At 52.5% G+C, this 19181-nt stretch overlaps 1 protein-coding gene and 1 non-coding gene across 3 annotated transcripts; one reads left to right on the forward strand and one right to left on the reverse strand.

The window, feature by feature from the left end:
• Nucleotides 1-7273: 7273 nt before the first annotated feature.
• LOC115032283 (U6 spliceosomal RNA) lies at nucleotides 7274-7380 on the reverse strand. Its single transcript, XR_003837923.1, has one exon. It is a non-coding gene; the product is annotated as a U6 spliceosomal RNA (small nuclear RNA).
• An 815-nt stretch (nucleotides 7381-8195) lies between these two features.
• Nucleotides 8196-15816, forward strand: Bsg (basigin (Ok blood group)). 2 transcript variants are annotated; one of them, XM_021174011.3, is made up of 8 exons: nucleotides 8219-8330; nucleotides 12517-12864; nucleotides 13486-13642; nucleotides 13876-13958; nucleotides 14081-14223; nucleotides 14459-14741; nucleotides 15103-15127; nucleotides 15342-15816. In XM_021174011.3, the coding sequence occupies exons 1-8, from the start codon at nucleotides 8264-8266 to the stop codon at nucleotides 15403-15405; spliced, it is 1170 nt and encodes a 389-aa protein (XP_021029670.1). In that variant the 5' UTR covers nucleotides 8219-8263; the 3' UTR covers nucleotides 15406-15816. The 2 variants fall into 2 exon arrangements, with proteins under 2 accessions (XP_021029669.1, XP_021029670.1); XM_021174010.2 differs by lacking the exon at nucleotides 12517-12864 and having other exon boundaries at nucleotides 8196-8330.
• Nucleotides 15817-19181: the final 3365 nt, after the last annotated feature.

Consider the following 19181-nt stretch of genomic DNA (forward strand, 5'->3'; position numbering starts at 1 on the left):
AGCTTATTTTCCAACCTGCACTTTGTCCCAGAATTCTAAATTGGCTCAGCCTTGATCTCTACCCTGCCCAAGGGAGGATCCCACCTGCCTCACCTGGCTTCTGGACTCTGGCTGGCCCTGGCTCAGTCAAATAGGCTCCAAAGGTATCAGCTGATTAGCTGGGTTTTATCAACACAGAAGGGCATGCCTGGAAGTAACAGATCTGGGAGCCTAGCATGCAGGAGGCTGGGGTGGGCAGGGCAAGAATTCCAGAGGAACCTGGGCTGCAGAGCTGGACAGACCACTCATTAGTTAGAGCGCTGGCTGCTCTCAGAGACGACTCAAGTCTGATTCACACATGGCGGCTCAGAACCACTTGTGACTTAGGTTCAAGGGGATCAGATACCTTCTTCTGGCCAGCCTCTGAGGCAACCTCCCACCCTATAGAAATAAATCTCAAAAGAGTGAGTGGAAGCACAAGACTCAGAACTTCAAGGCCATCCTCTGCTACCTAGGCATGTGAGGCCAGCCTGGGCTACGTGAAACCGTCATCCCGCCTCCACTTCCCCAGTGGCAGGCAGATATCACATGCTTTTGCTCTATGGAAGCCCATGATGTGCTAGCACTCCTACCAAGTAAGTCCTGGGCTAGCCCTATCTTTCTCTTTTTATTTATTTTTTCTTCTTCTGTTTTCTTATTTGTCTATGATTTATTTTGAGGCAAGGTCTCTGAATCCCTGGATGTCTTATAACTCCTCTATATAGACCAGGCCAGCCTAAAACTCACAGAAATCCTCCTGCCTCTGCCTCCCCAGTGCTGGGACTAAAGGCATGCAGCACCATACCCCATTCTTTTTCATCTTTGAAATGAAGTCTCTCTCCAGCTCAGGATATTTCTTGGTTATCCTGTTCTCCCACCTTCAGAGGGACGGGATTAGAAGTGTGAGTCACCAAGTATGGCTCACTTCATCCTCTGTGACATCTGAGTTCTTCCCTCTGGCCCTTCACAAACACTCACAAACAGTCCCCAACACCTAGGTTGTGTGTGCAAGTTAACCTTGGGCGTCACAGAAAGTTGTTTTTAATTTTCTTGTTTTGTTTTTGTTTGTTCTAAGACAGGGTTTCTCTGTGTAGCCCTGGCTGTCCTGGAACTCACTCTGTAGACCAGGCTGGCCTCGAACTCAGAAATCCACCGTAGACCAGGCTGGCCTCGAACTCAGAAATCCACCTGCCTCTGCCTCCCGAGTGCTAAGATAAAGGCCTAGGCCATCAGATCCAGCTGGGTTTTTTGAGACAGGGACCTGGAACTCGCTGAATTAGCTAGCCTGGCTATGCAGCGATTCCCGGGGAACTACCTACCCCACCCCCCACAGTCTCCACCCCCCACAGTCTCCACCCCCCACAGTCTCCACCCCAGTACTGGTTTTAAAAACCCTTGACACCACTCCAGGCTTTCTCTGCAGAATTGAGCTCAGATCCTTGCGTCTGTGCAACAGACACTTTATTCCTTGAGACTGAGCCAAGAGGTAGTAACACACTTCCTTAATCCTCCAATCGGGAGGTGGAGGCAGGCAGAACTCGTGAGTTTGAGGCCAGCCTGGTCAACAGAGCAACTTTCAGGACAGGCAGGGCCACACATAGAAACCCAGTCTGAAAAACAAAACAAAACAAACAAAATAAATAAATAAATAGTTGATGTTTATCTGTAAACCCTCGAACACTCATCCATGGTCCCTTCTCCACTTAGACAGAGGTGTGGTGGTCTCTGTCTCTGAGTGTTGCTCTAGCAAGGTCAGTAAAGCCTAATGTACAGAAGGAAGTGGCCAGTTGGGCCTTAGCCACCGGCCTAAACACGCACAGCCACCAGCCGGCTGGACTTCCTCGCAGCTCTCAGGCCCCCACCAGGATTCTGGGGCGGCTCCAACTGGACACAGATCAGAGGTGCCAGGCCTGTGAGGCAGGCAAGTTGTTTTACTGCTGCTGTCGAAGCCTCCTCAGCTGTTGCTTCCATCGAGAAGCAGTCCCACCCATCCCATGAGGAGTAGGAGTTCAAAGGCTGACCAAAGACAGGAGCTGGACGGGACCTACCTTAGTAGATAAGCAGCAATATGGAGCCTGGAGTTCCTGCACTACTTGGCAATGCAGAGCCCATCATGAGGTTTCTCTCTCTCTCTCTCTCTCTCTCTGTCTCTCTCTCTCATTGCCTAGTCTGCCCTTGAGCTCGCAGTGGCAGTCATTCCCCTGCTTCAGTTTCCTGGATGTCAGGATGACAGACATGTACCAGCACACCTGGTTTCTCGCCAGGACAGCACCAGTTAGCCCCTCAGCTTCTGATCCCTAGATACCACAGGCTGAGGGCCTGAGGAGGCTAGGGCCAGGGCCTGGGAGGTAGGACAGGACTCAAGAAACATCTCACTGGGAAGAACCAAATGGAAGAGCACCACCGGGCAGCTAGTGGTGTCCTGGCACCATGGCAGTGAACATAGCAGAACACAGGCAGGCGGCCTGGTCCTCAGGGTTCAGCTCGCATAAGCAGCTGGCATGGTGGGCAGGCGGGCTGTGTTGGCTACTTTTCTGTTGCTGTGATAAAACACCAAGACCAAGGCAACTTATGGGAGGGACCATTTGTTTGGGCTTACAGTTTCAGAGGGTTAGAGTCCACCATGGTGGGTCACCCTGACAATAGGTGCCAAGCTGAGACAGTGAACGAAATCTCCACACCCACCCATAGTGACATACCTCCACCAGTAGGGTCGCACCTCCTAAACCTCCCAAACCATGCCCACCAACCAAGAACCAAACACTCAGCTGAAGGAGACTACCGGACAGCTCATTCAAACCACAGAAAGCTTGCTCACCCTGCATTTGAGAGGCTAAGATGGGAGGAGCCTGAGTTTAGGCCAGCATGAAGACAGAAAGAAACCCCGAGCCAAAGGAAAAGAAGAGAAAAGACAAGAGGGGCTGGAGAGGGGGCTCATGGGTGAGGGGCTGGAGAGGGGGCTCATGGGTGAGGGGCTAGAGAGGGGGCTCATGGGTGAGGGGCTGGAGAGGGGCTCATGGGTGAGGGCTGGAGAGGGGCTCATGGGTGAGGGCTGGAGAGGGGCTCACTGTAAGGAGGGCACTTGTTGCTCTCACCCAGGAACAGAGTTCCATTTCCAGCACAAGGTGCCTCACACCCTTTTTGACTCCAGTCCCAGGGGATCCAGTGCTCTCCCGGATCTTCTGGCCTCCCCAGGAACCACGCACACAGTACACACACGTCTGCAGGCAAACCACATATTCATAAGATAAAATTAAATAAAATGCGTCTATGCATGGATATACACACTAATATAAATATTTTTTAATTTAAAATAAATTTAAACATTTTTTTCAAGGATTTATTTATTTATTCTATATAAGCACATTGTAGCTGTCTTCAGACACACCAGAAGAGGGCACCAGATCTCATTACAGATGGTTGTGGCCATGTGGTTGCTGTAATTTGAACTCAAGACCTCTGGAAGAGTAGTCAGTGCTTTTAATCACTGAGCCCCAAATTTATGGATCGCTCAGTTCGAGGCCAGCCTGGTCTACAGAGTGAGTTCCAGGATAGCCAGGGTGACACAAAGAACCTAGTCTCGCAAAAACAAACAAACAATGAAAATATTAAAATAAAAGCAGCCCAAACAACACGTATATTTTTACAGCTATATCTCAGTAGAGCAAGGGAAGGCGGGTCTTGGGAGAGCCAGAGAGCTGCCACCCCAGCACATGCTGGTGGAAAGCCTTCCTGTGGGCTGGGCTGCCCTGGCGTCTGGCGTTTCTTCTGTAGGGTCCTTCCCTTCCGCTCCTCAGAAGAGCCCTCACCAGGTGGCAAGTCAAATGTCCACACAAAACTTCAGACAAAAAGTGCTGGCTGTGCTTTCTCATCTACAGCCAAGGTTCCAGACCAGCTGTGCAGGTGGAGCCCGGCAGGGCCCACCCTTCCTCTCCCAGAGTCAGGGATTCTGGCTCTGCAGGGCTTGAGGCCTGGCCACTCCAGACTCTCCTTTACTTGAGATTCTGCTCAGTCTCCCTGTCACTTGCAGAGAACTAATCAGGGGCTGGGGAACGAGTGGCTGGGATGGGAGTGGGGTGAGAGTGCCTTCCTAGAATTCTGAAGGGAAGGGTCTAGAGGCCGGGCTCAGTGGCAGGGCTCTTTACAAACATGTGAATCTATGGATTCTATCTCCAACCCAGCAAAAACTCAAACAAAAGTTAAATTAAAAATCCTGAATTTTAATCCAGTGATGGTGGTGCACACCCTTAATCCCAGCACTGGGGAGGCAGAGGCAGGTGGATCTCTGTGAGTTCGAGGACAGCCTGGGCTACAGAAAGAGTTCCAGGACATCCAGGGCTACACAGAGAAACCTTGTCTTGAAAAACCAAAAAACAAACAAAGAAAGAAAACAAATCAAAAACAAAGCAACAACCACAAACAATCCTGAATTTCAATACACAACAGATAGTTCTCAATATACCTATGTTGCAAACACTGGGTGGAAAAGCCCTAAACATTGAATCTAAGTCTTAAAATTATGACACTCAAATTTATGGGTTGATTTGTGTTTAGTTATCTTTCCTTTTTTTCTTCTTTGATTTCTTTCTTTTTGTTGTTGTTATTGTTTTTGTTGGGTTTTGTTTGATTTGCTTTTTGTGTTTTTTGACACAGAGTTTCTCTGTGTAGCTCTCTGGTTACCCACTCTGTAGTCTTACATAACAGGCTGGCCTTGAACTCATAGAGCTCCGCCTGCCTCTGCCTCCCCAGCGCTGGGATTAAAAGTGTGCACTGCCCCTGGTTATTTTCTTTTTTAAATTTAATTTCAGTTTATATGTGGTGGGTTTCAGACCCGGGACAAGGGACTGGGTGCATATTTAACATATACCTCCAGGTTCTCCCAGCATCCCGCAGCAGTCCCTACCTAGTACAGGGCACGGTTAGCATATACTGCCCTCTGCCCTGAATTCTCCAGCCCAGCCGGGCTGCCCCTCCCCCAGCAGCTCTTTCCCAGATAAGCCCGGCATTTTGCTCTCTCCTCTCTCTCTCCCTCTCTGCACCATGCACATGTTTTCTTTTCTCTCTGCCTCCGTCCTTCGGGACCAGTGAACCCACCTGAGAGCGGCTTCCCAATAAACCTAACCTGCCTTTATATACTTTAATTTGGCTCCAATTGGTTGATGTTGTAGGTGGAGAACAGCACATGGTCCTGTGTGGATGTTTTGCCTGTGTGCACGTTGGTGCACTGCTTTCTTGCCACGCCTGCTGTCTTCCGAGGAGACCAGAAGCAGGCGTCAGATTCCCGGGAGCTGCCCTGTGGGTGCTGGAGATAAACCCGGCTGTCCTGGAAGAGTGGTCAGTATTCTTAAACAGCTGACCCTTTCTCCAGCCCCCTTTCTCCTTTCTTCAGTGTGGGTTTTTGCTTTCATTTGGTTTTGACAGGGTCTCCTGTAGCCCAGGGTGGACTCAAACTGACTTTTTGCCAAAGGACGCTGAACTCCTGGCTTCCAACTGCCAAGTTCTGGAATGACTGGCATGCACCACCATTCCAGGCTTTCCACATCTTTTATCTGCTAGTCCAGCTGGTCATGGGAGGTCAGGTGGCTGAGACTGAGTAAGGCAAAGGGGCTTCAGAAGGCTGCGGGCCATGTAGGGTCAGGGAAGAATCTAGAAAGCCAGACCTGGGAGGAGGCGAGGCTTCACTGTGTAAACACAGGGCAGGGCTTCCTGGCCAACCTGAAATTTCCCAGAGGCCCAAACATGAGGGGTTAGGCATTCCACTCAGTCCAGCCCTGTTTGTTTTGACCCTAGGAGCCTTTGATGCCAGCTGGCAGCTCTCCTGCCCTAACCCTCATTCTGCACGTAGCTTGGAAAGGCCTCTCTGTGGCGGCTTTAGGATTCTGGGTACTTAGTTCTGAGGCCCGGCCTCTGAGAGGCAGCTGCTGCTCTGTGTAAGTGGGTCACCAGGGTCATAGTGACTTACTAATGAGTCCTGCACCTGGACTCACCTTTCACCCCTGCCCATGGCTCTGGCCTTCCTGGACATTCCCAAAGCCCCTGGCATAGTGTGCACCCCCTCAAAGGAGCTACTCAAAGGACCCCTGAAGCTATTGCCAAAGCCCTCCTTGCTCCCATCTCCCACTTAAAAATAATCTATTTTATGTGTATGAGTACACTGTAGCTGTGAGCTTTCATGTGGTTGTTGGGAATTGGATCTAGGACCTCTGCTCGCTCTGGTCTCGGCCCTGCTCCCTCAGGCCCAAAGACTGAGGTCCTGGCCAGCCTGGAATTCACTATATAAACTAGGCTGGCCTCCAACTCACAGGAGATCCACCTGCCTTTGCCTCCCAAATGTTAGGATTAAGGCTTTTCATTTCAGCAAAGGAGCCAGAGGCTAGCTGGGTCTACATAGTAAACTCCAAGCCAGCCAAGTCTATCCAGTGAGCACCTTTCTCAAACAAACAAAACGCAAAAACTGTGACAAAATGTCCATGCCACAAAATAAGCTTAAAACAACAACAGAGCCAGGCAGTGGTGTGTGTGGTGACGCATTGCATTCCTTTAATCCCAGCACTTGGGAGGCAGAGGCAGGCGGATTTCTGAGTTCAAGGCCAGCCTGATCTACAGAGTGAGTTCCAGGACAGCCAGGGCTATGCAGAGAAACCCTGTCTCGAAAAATCAAAAAAAAAAAAAGGAAAAAAAAATTTTTAATTAATAAATAAATAAGACACGCTATGGGGAGATGGCTCGATTTTTAGGGTGCTTGCTGCTTTTCCAGAGGACCACACTTCAGTTCTCAGTACCACATCAGGCCCATAATGCCAACTCCAGGGAACCAGGTGCCTGCCTGCTCTAGCCTCTGTAGCACTTGCATTCATGTGGTACACACACACAGAGACATACTTACACATAAATAAATAAATACTTAAAAAAAGTTATTCCAGGCAGGGTGGTGCATGCCTTTAAATCAGCACTTGAGAGGCAGAGGCAAGCAGATTTCTGAGTTCGAGGCCAGCCTGGTCTACAGGGTGGGTTCTAGGACAGCCAGGGCTACACAGAGAAACCCTGTCTCGAACCCCCCCCCCCCAATTATTTTATTTATGTGAGTACACTGTTGTTCTCTTCAGACACACCAGAAGAGGGCGTCAGATCCCATTACAGATGGCTGTGAGCCACCATGTGGTTGCTGGGAACTGAACTCAGGACCTCTAGAAGAGCAGTCAATGCTCTTAGTCACTGAGTCATTTCTCCAGCACCCAAATAAATACTTTTTTTTTAAAATATGAAACGCTTCACGAATTTGCGTGTCATCCTTGCGCAGGGGCCATGCTAATCTTCTCTGTATCGTTCCAATTTTAGTATATGTGCTGCCGAAGCGAGCGCGAATAAATACTTTTTTGAGATAGAGCCTTACAACTTAGTCTAGAACTGGCTATGTAGCCCAAACTGTCCTCAAAACTCAGATGCCTGCCTCTGCCTCCTGATGTTGGGGTTAGAAGCCTGCGCCGCAGTGCACGACCTTCAAATATAATTTGTTTTTGATTGGTTTGGTTTTATTCGGTTTTGGTTTTTTGATACAGGGTTTCTTTTGCAGCTCTGGCTGTCCTGGTGGTACACACTCTATAGATTAGGCCGTCCACCTGCTTCTGTGTCTCCCGAGTGCTGGGATATAAAAGGCATATGCCACCACCACCAGGCTGAAATGTAAGGTATTTTTTTAAATGAAAAGGTCGGCGGAGCATCGTGGGTCAGGCATTTACCCCAGCAGAGGCAGGGGCAGGTGGATGTTTGAGTTCGAGGTCAGTTTGGTCTACAGAGTAAGTTTCTTTTTTTTTTAAGTTTCAAGACAGCCAGGGCTACACAGAGAAACCTTGTCTCAAAATGAGACAGAGAGAGGAGAGAGAGAGGGATGAAAGAGCGGGGATAGGGGAGAAAGGAGAGGAGAGGGGAAAGAGTGGGGGTAGGGGAGTGGGGAGAGAGGGAGAGCACGAGCGAGGCGAGAGCGCGCGCGCGAGCACGAGGGCAGTCCAGGCTCCAGGCCCCACCCCCTCGAGGGTGTGGCCTGTGTGGTCACGTGCCAACGCTTCTCCACCGGCTCCTCTTCTGTAGCGCGAGCCGGAGCGGCGGACGCCCGGTACGTGCCTACTCCCTGTGCGCCTGGCGCCCCCGCCCTGCGAAGCCGCGTGCGTGCGTACGTGCGTGCCTGCGTGCGCGCGCCCCGCCCTTCTTATAGAGCCGCAGTGGGGCAGCTCTTGGACGAGGCGACATGGCGGTGGCGCTGCTGCTGGCGCTGGCCTTCACGCTCCTGAGCGGCCAAGGCGCCTGCGCGGCGGGTAAGAGCGGGGTGCTGGGACCGGGCTGGGGTCACGGACCTAAGGTGAGCCTCAGATTTCGGGGACTCGGTGGTGTAGGGAACCACAGATTTGGTTCCCTACTCGGGTTCGAGGCTGGAGATTGTGGAGGAGTAACAGTGGCTGTGGGTGACCCTCGAGTTGAACCTAGCCTCGACTGGGCGTCGAGGTGGAGGGGGGGTGATCTTAGAGATGAGGCCCTGGAGAGACAAGTCAAAGGTTAGGACTCTGGGGGAGACGTCCCAAGGTTGTGGGAACCGGAGGTGGAAGGAGCCGCCACCTTGTGGTGGTCCCCACCAGGACAGGGGCTGGAAGGTAATTTAGAGAATTTGGATTACAGAAGTGAGTGGGATGACCCCAGATTTTGGTCAGCTGGAGATGGAAGGAGCCGCTTCCCTAACTGTCCCAGCTCCCGGAATAGGGCTGGGACGTGACCCTGGAGGTTTGGGGATACAACAATGACTATAATTGGCTTAGGTTTTGGGGAGTTAGGGAAGGTGTGGGAAGAGGTGACCCTGATGCTGGAAGACAGTAAGGCTCTGGGGCAACATCTCCAACGTGAGTGGGGGCGTCCGTGGCCAGGGAGCTATCTGGACCATCTTGGTGTCTCCACCTGTGTACCAGGACTGGGACGGAACCCTAGTAATTGACCTCCTCCTGGTGTTGGGGCCTGGGAGCCTGAAGATAATAAAAGAAGTCAGCACATTGAGGGTTCCACACCTGAGAGTCAAGGCTGGAAAGTAACCATGGGCCAGAGGGAACTGCAGGACATCTGAGAGAGGTTTATGGGACCTGGGGTGAGGGACAGCAGTGTTGCAGGTGGCTTCCTCCAGGATTGGAGAGATCTGGGGACTGAGGAAGCTGCCACCTTGGGGAGATCCCAAATTTGGAAGACCTGGGAGTCGAAGGAATTGCAATCTTGGTGTCCCCACTCAGGGAACAGAGTGAGGGTCACAGTCCCTAATTTAGGAGGGCATGGAGTTAGAGAGGTCTGTCACTTTAGTGTTACCATCTGAGCAAGGGGAGGATGCGAAACAGACTTTCCTACAAGGGCTGTCTCCAAGTTTTGGGGTCACTAGGGGGACTAGAGTAGGAAGAGCTACCATTTCAGGGTGTCCATACTTGGGGGACCAGGCAGGGAGATGATTCAGAAGGTTTGGGGTACAGAAGTGCCTGGGGAGAGATCCACAAGTTTGGGCATGTGGGTGGAAGTGAGGTGACTAGGAATTTGGGGGAGGTCCTTGATGTTTGGTGATGGAGAAAGGATTGGAAGGTCTCAGTGGAGGAAGCTGCTGCATTGCTGTTTCTACTTAGTGAAGGAGCACAGCACTGCTTGGGGAATGTGAAAGAAGAGGTTGAAGTTGATGGGGGATAGCATTGCCTATTAGTAATGTCCTCAGGTCTCTGGAGGATGTGGATTGGAAATGGGGTGAGAGGTGACCCCATGGGTTCTTGGGGTACAGAGGTGCCCAGGGATGGGTAGGCTTGGAGGGCTGGGGGTGAGTGGACTCGCCCTCACATGTGGGAGTTGGGTGAGGAGTTCCTGAGAGGCAGTTCCCACCCCTAGGTTTGGAGGAGTCCTAATCAGCTGTCCCTGTCCTCCTTGGGGTGAGCTTGCAGGCTCTCCATAGTCCACAGAGGCTGTATCCCTGTAATGGCCACCTGTCCCTGCCCCTCTTGGCTCAGGCAGAGCTTCAGGCTGGTCAAGGACTTCCCTGGGAGTGAGTGCCTGGGAATGGCCCCGGACCCCAGGCTCAGGCACTTGCTGGATTATCATTCCTGGTGGGATTTCTGGTGGCCAGGGCTCTGCACACTCAGCTTGCTCCCACCCTGGAGTCTGGCCCATTCTGGCCTTAGATCCTTGCCTGATGGAGGCTCAAAAGGGCAGCTGAGGTAGAAAGGCAGGGATTCAGGGTCATGGCAAGGTTGAACATGTGGTAGGCCTCGAACACATGGACTGCTCTCCTGCCCTCTCCAGACAGCAGGCAAAGGGCAGAGCCAGAGCTCCACTGGAGAAGTGGGCCACGTGACTGCTGCCCCCATCAGCAGCAGGTACAGGAGGGGCTGTCCCTGGCAGCAGTGCCCGGCATTAATTCTGACCCACTTTTTCCAGGCCCTCTTCCTTACCATCAAAACATCTTGAGGTGCCTCCATGAGGCTGGCTCTTGGTGCAGATAGCTGTCCCCTGGCGAGATGGAGGCAGTTGATTTATTCTGTCCTGGGTAGGAAGCCTGGCTGGGCACAGGCCCAGTGGCTTTCTGCCTGGGGTTAAGCAGACCTTTGCAATGCCTGGGAGCCAAGCACAGAGTGTAGCTTACGGGCAGGTCCTAACCTTTCCTGGGAACAGACCCATAGCCTACAGCCTGGGCAGGGCCCAGGTCAACCAGTGATGTGTTTTCCATTGTGCAGTGGGGGGAGGGGGCTCTGCTCAGAGGGCTGTGCCTGGACACTTAAGGTTTCCTGATTACATGAGGCTGAATTTGATACTAGGGTCTCTTCAGGCTCTGGTCCAAGCATTTCACACCCTGATTTCACATGCTTGCTCTGAGTGAGTGACTAGGCTGGCCTCCCTGGCTAGGCCAACTCAGACACTCACTGCCAGGTGTTACCCCAGCAGTTACCCAGATCTGATTTAACCCTAATAATTCCTCAGGCTTCTAGATGACATGGTGAGAGAGGTGACAACAGTGCCCCCTCCCTCCCTGTACCCTGTGGTGCTGGCTTATTTACCCAATGCCTCAGGCTGGCCCTGCTCTCACCTGTCTGCCAGTAGGCAGGAAGGAGGGACTGCGAGGACATGCTGCAAGCTGTGGGATACAAGTCACATGGCCAAGCTGTGGAGGCTCCTGGGGAGGGATCATAGTTAGTGGTCACCCCTAAGCAGTGCTAGCTAGGCTCTGTGTGGGAAGGTTGGACAGATGTCAAGGGAGTACCACAGGGCACCCTGCATTCCTGAGACTAGATTATGGGTCATTTAGTTGGTCCTAAAGGGCTGAAATGTGGCCACTAGGCGTGTGGTCCTTGGGAACATGGTAGCCATGTCCCAGATGGATGACACCCACAGTATAGTGTCTCTTCAGAAACCTAGCTGGGGCTGGGGTCTTCAGGGCACCCGTCTTTCCTGACAGTCCTAGATGGAGTGGAGTTGATACAGACATCCTGGAGCAGTAAACAGGAAAGGGGACTAAGGGAAAGGGCACTCACTGCTGTGGCCTCCTCCTGACTCAGCCTACCCACGTGCCTGCAACTCAGCTCTGGAACCAGGAAACCTCTACCAAGCTGCTGTGTCGTTCATACCCCAGGGGCCTTGAGGCCTCCCGGGCTCTAGGTGTCACTCTTGGTCCTGGAGCTTATCCTGCCGCTGTCCCACCCCCCACCCCCACTACAGGGCCTAACTAAAGCCTAAGCCTTCAGACAGCAACCACACCTTGTGTAGGCATGCAAAGACCTGCCTTCCCACGGGACATGTGTTTGGGGCAGGCATACAGGTCTGAGTGTTCCAGGTCCCTATGTAACGCTGAGAGGCCCTGTCTTGAAGTATTTGTTTGTTTGTTTTTGTTTTTTTCTTTTTTTTTTTTTCTTTTTTTTTTGGTTTTTCGAGACAGGGTTTCTCTGTATAGCCCTGGCTGTCCTGGAACTCACTCTGTAGACCAGGCTGGCCTCGAACTCAGAAATCCACCTGCCTCTGCCTCCCGAGTGCTGGGATTAAAGGCGTGCGCCACCACGCCCGGCTCTTGTTTTTTTCTTTTTTGGAGACAACTTTAAACACATAGCCCATCTGGCCTGGAACTCCTAGCAATCCAATCCTCCTGTGTCCTGTATCCTCCTCCTAAGTGGTGGGATTATAAGGGAGCCACACACCTGGCTTTTACTCTCTGGTTTTGTTTTTGAATTACATTTCGTGTGTGTGCGCGTGTGTGTGTGTGCGTGCGTGTGTGTACATTCGTTGCACACAGGTCTTCACCACATGGGTCTTGGGGTTGAACTGGGGCTTTAGGCTTGGTGGTTACCACTTTTACCCAGCCCTTTGTGTTTTGTTGTCTGCCTAACTTCATACTTCTACCCGCAAGCAGAAAAGAAATGGAGTTTGCTGTGTTGTGTTGGCCCCTGTGTCAGGCCCTTGTGGCTGTCCTTCCTTGTAGTAATGGGTGCTAACCCTTTCCCATAGCTGGTTTTCTCAAGGTGCCACTGTCGCAGGAGCGGTGGGCGGGGGGCAGCGTGGTCCTGCACTGTGAGGCTGTGGGCAGCCCCATCCCCGAGATCCAGTGGTGGTTTGAAGGGAATGCTCCAAACGACAGCTGCTCCCAGCTCTGGGATGGTGCCCGGCTTGACCGTGTTCACATCCATGCCGCCTACCGTCAGCATGCAGCCAGCTCGCTCTCTGTTGATGGGCTCACCGCAGAGGACACAGGCACTTACGAGTGCCGGGCCAGCAGTGACCCAGACCGCAACCACCTTACTCGGCCACCCAGGGTCAAGTGGGTCCGTGCCCAGGCGAGCGTGGTGGTCCTTGAACGTGAGTGGCCAGGGCACCTGTTTCTGTTTACCTCTCGTGCCACCCAACCACCCTGGCTCCCACTTTGTAGAACCAGATGCTGCTCTGCCCTACCACTCATTGAGATTCCCCTGGGCACACAGGTGAGCTGAACACTCATCAGTGTCCTTGCTGGGTGCAGGTTGGCCCTGCCCCCTTCCAGGTGCTTCCTCGGTTCACACCCCAGGCCTTTGGTCTGCTGTGCACCGCCCTGAACTCCTATCCTGCTCTGCTCCATGCACCTGCTCTCCTGCCTCCCCTGTGATTGTCTGGCAGGGGTGGGGTCTGCTGCCCAAGTGTTCGCTCTGACTGTCTACTGCAAACCTGAAAATTCCAGCCAGACTTTGCAGAGCCCTCTGGAGGTTTAGTGTCCAGTTCTGAGTGATGGTCAGATAACAGTGAGGGGACCACGTGGCTGTGGGAGCAGCAGGCGGGGCTTGGGCAGCTGCATCTCTTACCTTGAAGTGTTTTTGTAGTGCAACATCAGCTTGCTTTAGACGTCTGGGGCTGTAGACTGTCAGCCGCTGTGATTCCAACAGCAGACCTCACCGGGTGGGGCTGACTATTATGCTGAGCTTACACTCTTTCTCCCTGTGGCTTCAGCGGGCACCGTCGAAACCTCTGTCCAGGAAGTCAACTCCAAGACACAGCTTACCTGCTCTATGAACAGCAGTGGCGTTGACATCATTGGCCACCGCTGGATGAGAGGTGGCAAGGTACTGCAGGAGGACACTCTGCCCGACCTGCATACGCAGTACATGTGAGTCCACAGTGCTCAGAGGACCCTGTCCTGATGCTGTTCATGGGGACCTGCCTCCATCCTGACGTGTAGCAGTGCCAGGCTCCACACAGCTCTGGATTGGCCGCATGGCCTTACCTGTACAGCGTGAATAGAGAGTCCAAGGCCCTATGGTCTGCACAGAGAGCCCTGGTGGGGAGGTGGCCACCATGCCTTGGGAGTTCCTTACCTCACCGAGACTCTGTCCCCTGCAGGGTGGACCCAAATGACCGCTCTGGGGAATATTCCTGCATCTTCCTTCCTGAGCCTATGGGCAGAGGCCAGATCAATGTGGAGGGTAATCTGTGGGAATGGTAGGGGCGGGCCAGGAGGTGGCTGGCGTGAAGGCCAGGGACTGGTGTTGGGGCTGAGAGCGGTCTACAACGTGCTTGGGCATCAGGGTTCTTCTCATCCTCACAGGGCCACCCAGGATCAAGGTCGGAAAGAAGTCAGAGCATTCCAGTGAGGGAGAGCTTGCGAAACTGGTCTGCAAGTCCGATGCGTCCCACCCTCCTATTACAGATTGGTTCTGGTTTAAGACCTCTGACACTGGGGAAGAAGAGGTGAGGGCTGTAAGGCTAAGGACATGGAGCTTGAGTGGTGCCAAGGGCCAGGCTGCAGTGGGAGCATGAGGTTCTGGACATGGGGGGAGGGGAGGCGGCAGAAGGGGCACAGGGTTCTAGGAATGGGAGTGGGGATAAGAATATCAGAGGGGACACAGGAGGGGACGCTTTGGTGTGGGGATCTGGGACAGTGAAGGATAGGCTCTGGTATGACATGACAAGCCCCTCTCCCTAGGCAATCACCAATAGCACTGAAGCCAATGGCAAGTATGTGGTGGTATCCACGCCTGAGAAGTCACAGCTGACCATCAGCAACCTTGACGTAAATGGTGACCCTGGCACCTACGTGTGTAATGCCACCAACGCCCAGGGCACTACCCGGGAGACCATCTCACTGCGTGTACGGAGCCGCATGGCAGCCCTCTGGCCCTTCCTAGGCATCGTGGCTGAAGTCCTGGTATTGGTTACCATCATCTTTATCTATGAGAAGAGGCGGAAGCCAGACCAGACCCTGGACGGTGAGCAGTCCTGGGTCTGGGTGAGTGGGTGGGATGCCCTCAGTGTGTCCACCTGGAGGAGAGTGGGGTCTGCTCGTAGCTCACCCTCCTCTGTCCTCCATCAAACTTAGCCACAAGCTGCTGTCCTCTGGGGAGCTTGCTCCCCTTGTAGCACAGGCCGCCGCTGTGAGGACTTGGGACTGTGGGTGCCTCTAGCTGTACACTGCATGGCGAGCTGGGGTGGGATGTGTTGGCCTCACCATGTGTTGATCACCTGATGTACAACACTTCTGCAGCACCATGAGGGTGGCGGTGTGGGGCCAAGTTCACACAAGCCCTGACACGTGTCCTTTCTCTTTCATGTGGCTGCTCCTGGCTGCAGAGGATGACCCTGGCGCCGCCCCACTGTAAGTCCAGCCACTGTGGGCTCTGGGGAACTAGCTGTGTGTCCTATGGAAATGGGGGGATGCTCTGGGACTCAGTGTGTGTGTCCATCTTTCATGGGCCTCAGTAAGTTCAGGGAATGTGGATGGCTGCTGTTGAAATAATGGCCAGATTTCAGTGGGGTTGAGGCCAGCCCTGTGCCTGTTAAGAGTGATGAGCCCTGTTTTGTATCCCCAGGAAGGGCAGTGGAACTCACATGAATGACAAGGACAAGAATGTACGCCAGAGGAACGCCACCTGAGTGGTGGGGCAGGCGGGGGAGGGGAGGTACCAGGGCGCCTGACCCCAGGCCAGCGTCTACCTCCACTCCAGTATCCCATCCTGTCCCGACCTGAACCTACCCAACCCAACCTATCCCAACCCAAGTGAAGACAGAGCCTTACCTTACAGAAAACCCACCTGGAAGAAGCAAGCCACTTGCAGCCCCTGTTTCTAATTTAAACTAAATGAGGTTTCTATGCAGACAATCCATTCCTTAGGGGTTTATGTTTTTATTTTTCCTTCCCTTCTGAAGTGTTGTCACTACAGCCCTGTGGAGTGGGGGAATGGGGCCTTGTCCTTGGTCAGGAGGGAAGGCCGGGGCATGCTCTGACTTACTGTTGGAGGGGGCTGGGCCTGCTGGAACCCCCCCAAATAAAGACCTACCCCACCATGTGTGTGTCACTACTTGAAACTTCAGAACCCCATCTTAAAGGGAGAATGAGTGTTGAGGTCATATACAGGAGGGGTTGTTGATCAACAGGGCCTGGGGCACAGGTAAGTGCATGGTCCCTAGACCAGTGGTTCTCAACCTTCCTAATGCTGTGAACCTTTAATGTAGGATATCTGGTGTGACCCCTTTGAAAAGGTTCTTCAACAGCACCCCCTAGTAGGGGTCCTTAGAAGTTGAACCTGCAGGTACAGCTTTAGTCCTCATAGTTGTCCAAGAAAAGCTGTCTTCATAAGAACACTGCTGACCACCACTGATGTCCTATGCAAGCCTAGTACTGATCCGGCTGGTGGGCACCAGTGGGAAAAGAACAGTCAAGGGACTTGTGGCTGGTTTTAACTCTTAAATTTTGGGCAGGGGTCAGGACAGGTGTATGTGGTAGGTGGTGGTATAGTCTGACTCCAGAGAGATGGGACCCAGAAGCCAGCTTTGATCCCAGCAGAGTACATCCCAGAGTGGTGGTGGTTAAGGGAGAGGAGTCTCTGGGGGGATTGGCAGACCTTTCTGAAGACCACTGAGGTAAAACGGGCCCTCTGCTTCAGGCCGAGGAAAAGCTGGTAGTTCCTCAGACACCTCCCTGGCCTTCCAGCCACTAGAGGGTGCTGTACTTTAGTCCACTAAGGAAACCGGTGCCCTAGACCCAGCCAAATGGCTGGCTTATCTTTAGTACACACATGCAACTGCATATGTCTGGCACCTCACCTTCTTGTGGAGCTCTTAGAAGAACAGGAGAACCTGCTTAATGCTCAGAGTCAGCCCTGACTACATAAATGTCCGCATGGGCTTGTGTAGAGAGAAGCCTAGGGCAACCACTTTCAGCAGTGGCTACCTATGGTGTGTCTGGGGTTCTGTCCATCAAATAAGGACACGCCCACCTCTGCAGGTGCAGCCCCAGTCCTCACACGCTTCCCTTGGGGTCTCAAGGCAGGCACTGTGGGTCTTAACATCTGGAAGACAGGACACAGGAGTTTAGAAAGTAGTTCTATTTAGGGCTCACCTCCAGAGCAGTAGTTCCCCTTGAGAAGCAAAGGGGCATATCCACATCTTTCAGGCTGTCCAAACAACCCAACCAAAGCCTAACAAATGATGGCTGCTTGCCCCTCAGCCCAGGATAGCACAGAAGCAAATGCTCAAACGTAACCCTAAAGGTTTCTCAGTTCCTGAGATGAGATGGGTACAGGGTCAACTTTGTCATAAACAGGACAGCCTGGAAACCACAGGGACTTGAGATCCAGCCCCCAGCTGGCAGGCAGAGACAAAGCCCAGGGCCTTTGTAAAACAAAGACTCATTGATGGGGTAGGACTCAACATGGACTCAGCAACTCACTGGTCATTTCTGCTCCAAGCAAACGTCTGTCAAACCCTCTCCAGCCCTTGGTCCACCTACTCAGTGCCATCCTAGTCCAAGGCAGTGTGCAAAGTGGGCAGGAGGACCAGACAATACATAGCAGCACTGAAGTTTGTAGAGGCCATCACTGTGAAGTCTCATAGATGGGGGCTCACGGTGAGCCAGTTTCTCCACACCCCAACTGGGGCCTGGGGGAGAAGCACCCAGGCAAACCATAAGTGAGTAACGACAGGCTGGCGAAGTGATAAACACCTGTTGGCACTCTGCAAAGTGGAGTCAGAAGGATCAGTTCAAGGTCACCCTCAGCACATACTGACTTCTACAGCCTATGTCATATGAGCCGTTGTCTCCAAAAGACAAAAATAAAATATAGCCATCCTCCCTGGATGTGCATATGCCAGAGAAATTGAGACCCCAGGAAGATGTGCAGTGGACACCCAGGCTGTATGTGTGTAGATCAGAGCCTGAGACGTCCCTTTACCTTCAGGTCAGGAAACCCACAGTGCAGATCCTGGCAGCCAAGGAGTCCAACTTTGGCTTGCTGAATGCTGCTAGGGCAGCTTCCCCAACTGGTCTATCCCTTCCCTGGCCTGGCCTGGTTCTGACTCAATTCAAAATACCCCAGAATCATGAATAGGAAATTACTGGTTAGTGTTGGGAGGGCAGGGAAGAGTCTAAAGGAGACCCTTGAAGCAAATGATTTGGTCCCTAGGGTTATTGGGTTGTTGGTTTATTGGCTTGGTTTTCCAAAGGTCATGATGAGGTTGTGCATCTGTGTGTGATGGGGGGAGCTATAGGGCTGAACTGAAGTTACAGATGTGTACAATTGATTAACAGATTGATCAACCGTTGCTCAACCATTGATTAACTGATTGGCAGGGTCTCATCAAGTAGCACTGGTTATTACTCTGCAGTTCACTATGAAGATCAGGCTGGCCTCAAACTTAGAGACCTGCCTGTCTCTGCTTCCCAAAGGCTGGGGTTGAAACTAGAGAGTAGAGAGGGCTCAGCAGTTTAAGAGCATTTATGGCTCTTGCAGGGGTTTGGTTCCCAGAATCATTCATAGCTCCAAATCGCTCCAGCTCCAAGGGAATCCAACACCCTCTTCTGGCTTTGTTCATGCTTGCATGTGGTATACATACATACATACATACAAATAAAATGAGACAAATACATCTAAAAGACAAAAAAGTAGCTAAATAGATAAGTAAGGACAGCTCCTGAGGAATGACACCCAAGGTTGACCTCTGACTTCTGCACATGCACACATACACACACACATCAGCCCTGAGCCACTCACTTACTGAATATCAGAAAAAAAAAAAAACCTCATGTGTCAGCGTGGACATGGGGAAACCAGGCAGCCACAGCTAGTTTCTACTCATTGAAAGCACCTGGCTCAGGGCTGGAGAGATGGCTCAGTGGTTAAGAGCACTGAGTGGCTCATAACCACCAATAATGAGATCTGACACCCTTTTCTGGTGCATCTGAAGCTACAGTGTACTTAAATTTAATAAATAAATCTTAAAAGAAAAAGAAGACACCTGGCTCACAGTAGCAAATCAACAAGATCCCCAAGTGTAGACACAGGCCAAGATCTCTGAGTCCTAGAATCCTTTGTGAGCCCTTGGGCTGGCTGGCAGAGCAGTCTCCTGGCATGGCAGGTTCTCTGACAGCCAGTAGCCATGCTGCCTCCTCCCCTGCACTCAACCACAAGTCCTGGAGCTCTGGCGACCTGCCCAGCTGACATCTTCCCAGGGTGAACATAAAAGATCCCCCTTCATCTGGAACAGGCATGTGCCCTGGGGCGGAGCAGTCTGGCACTGTCAACTGTGATGTTCAAAAGTGGAGGCCAGAGGGGTGCCAGGGGCAGCTCCAGAGTCCCCGGGGTCGGGGCAGCCCATCTGTGTCAGATGAGGGCATGCAGCTGGCATGGCACATCCAACACCACGGGACACCT

This window comes from Mus caroli, unplaced genomic scaffold (assembly GCF_978045245.1).
Source record: "Mus caroli unplaced genomic scaffold, Mus_caroli_1 scaffold_9, whole genome shotgun sequence".
Taxonomy (NCBI): domain Eukaryota; kingdom Metazoa; phylum Chordata; class Mammalia; order Rodentia; family Muridae; genus Mus; species Mus caroli.

Coding starts and splice junctions, on each gene's coding strand:
- Bsg (XM_021174011.3), top strand. CDS start 8,264: ATGGCGGTGGCGCTGCTGCTGGCGCTGGCCTTCACGCTCCTGAGCGGC. Junction 12,865..13,485: donor GAGCGTGGTGGTCCTTGAAC/GTGAGTGGCCAG, acceptor CTGTGGCTTCAG/CGGGCACCGTCGAAACCTCT. Junction 15,128..15,341: donor GACCCTGGCGCCGCCCCACT/GTAAGTCCAGCC, acceptor TTGTATCCCCAG/GAAGGGCAGTGGAACTCACA.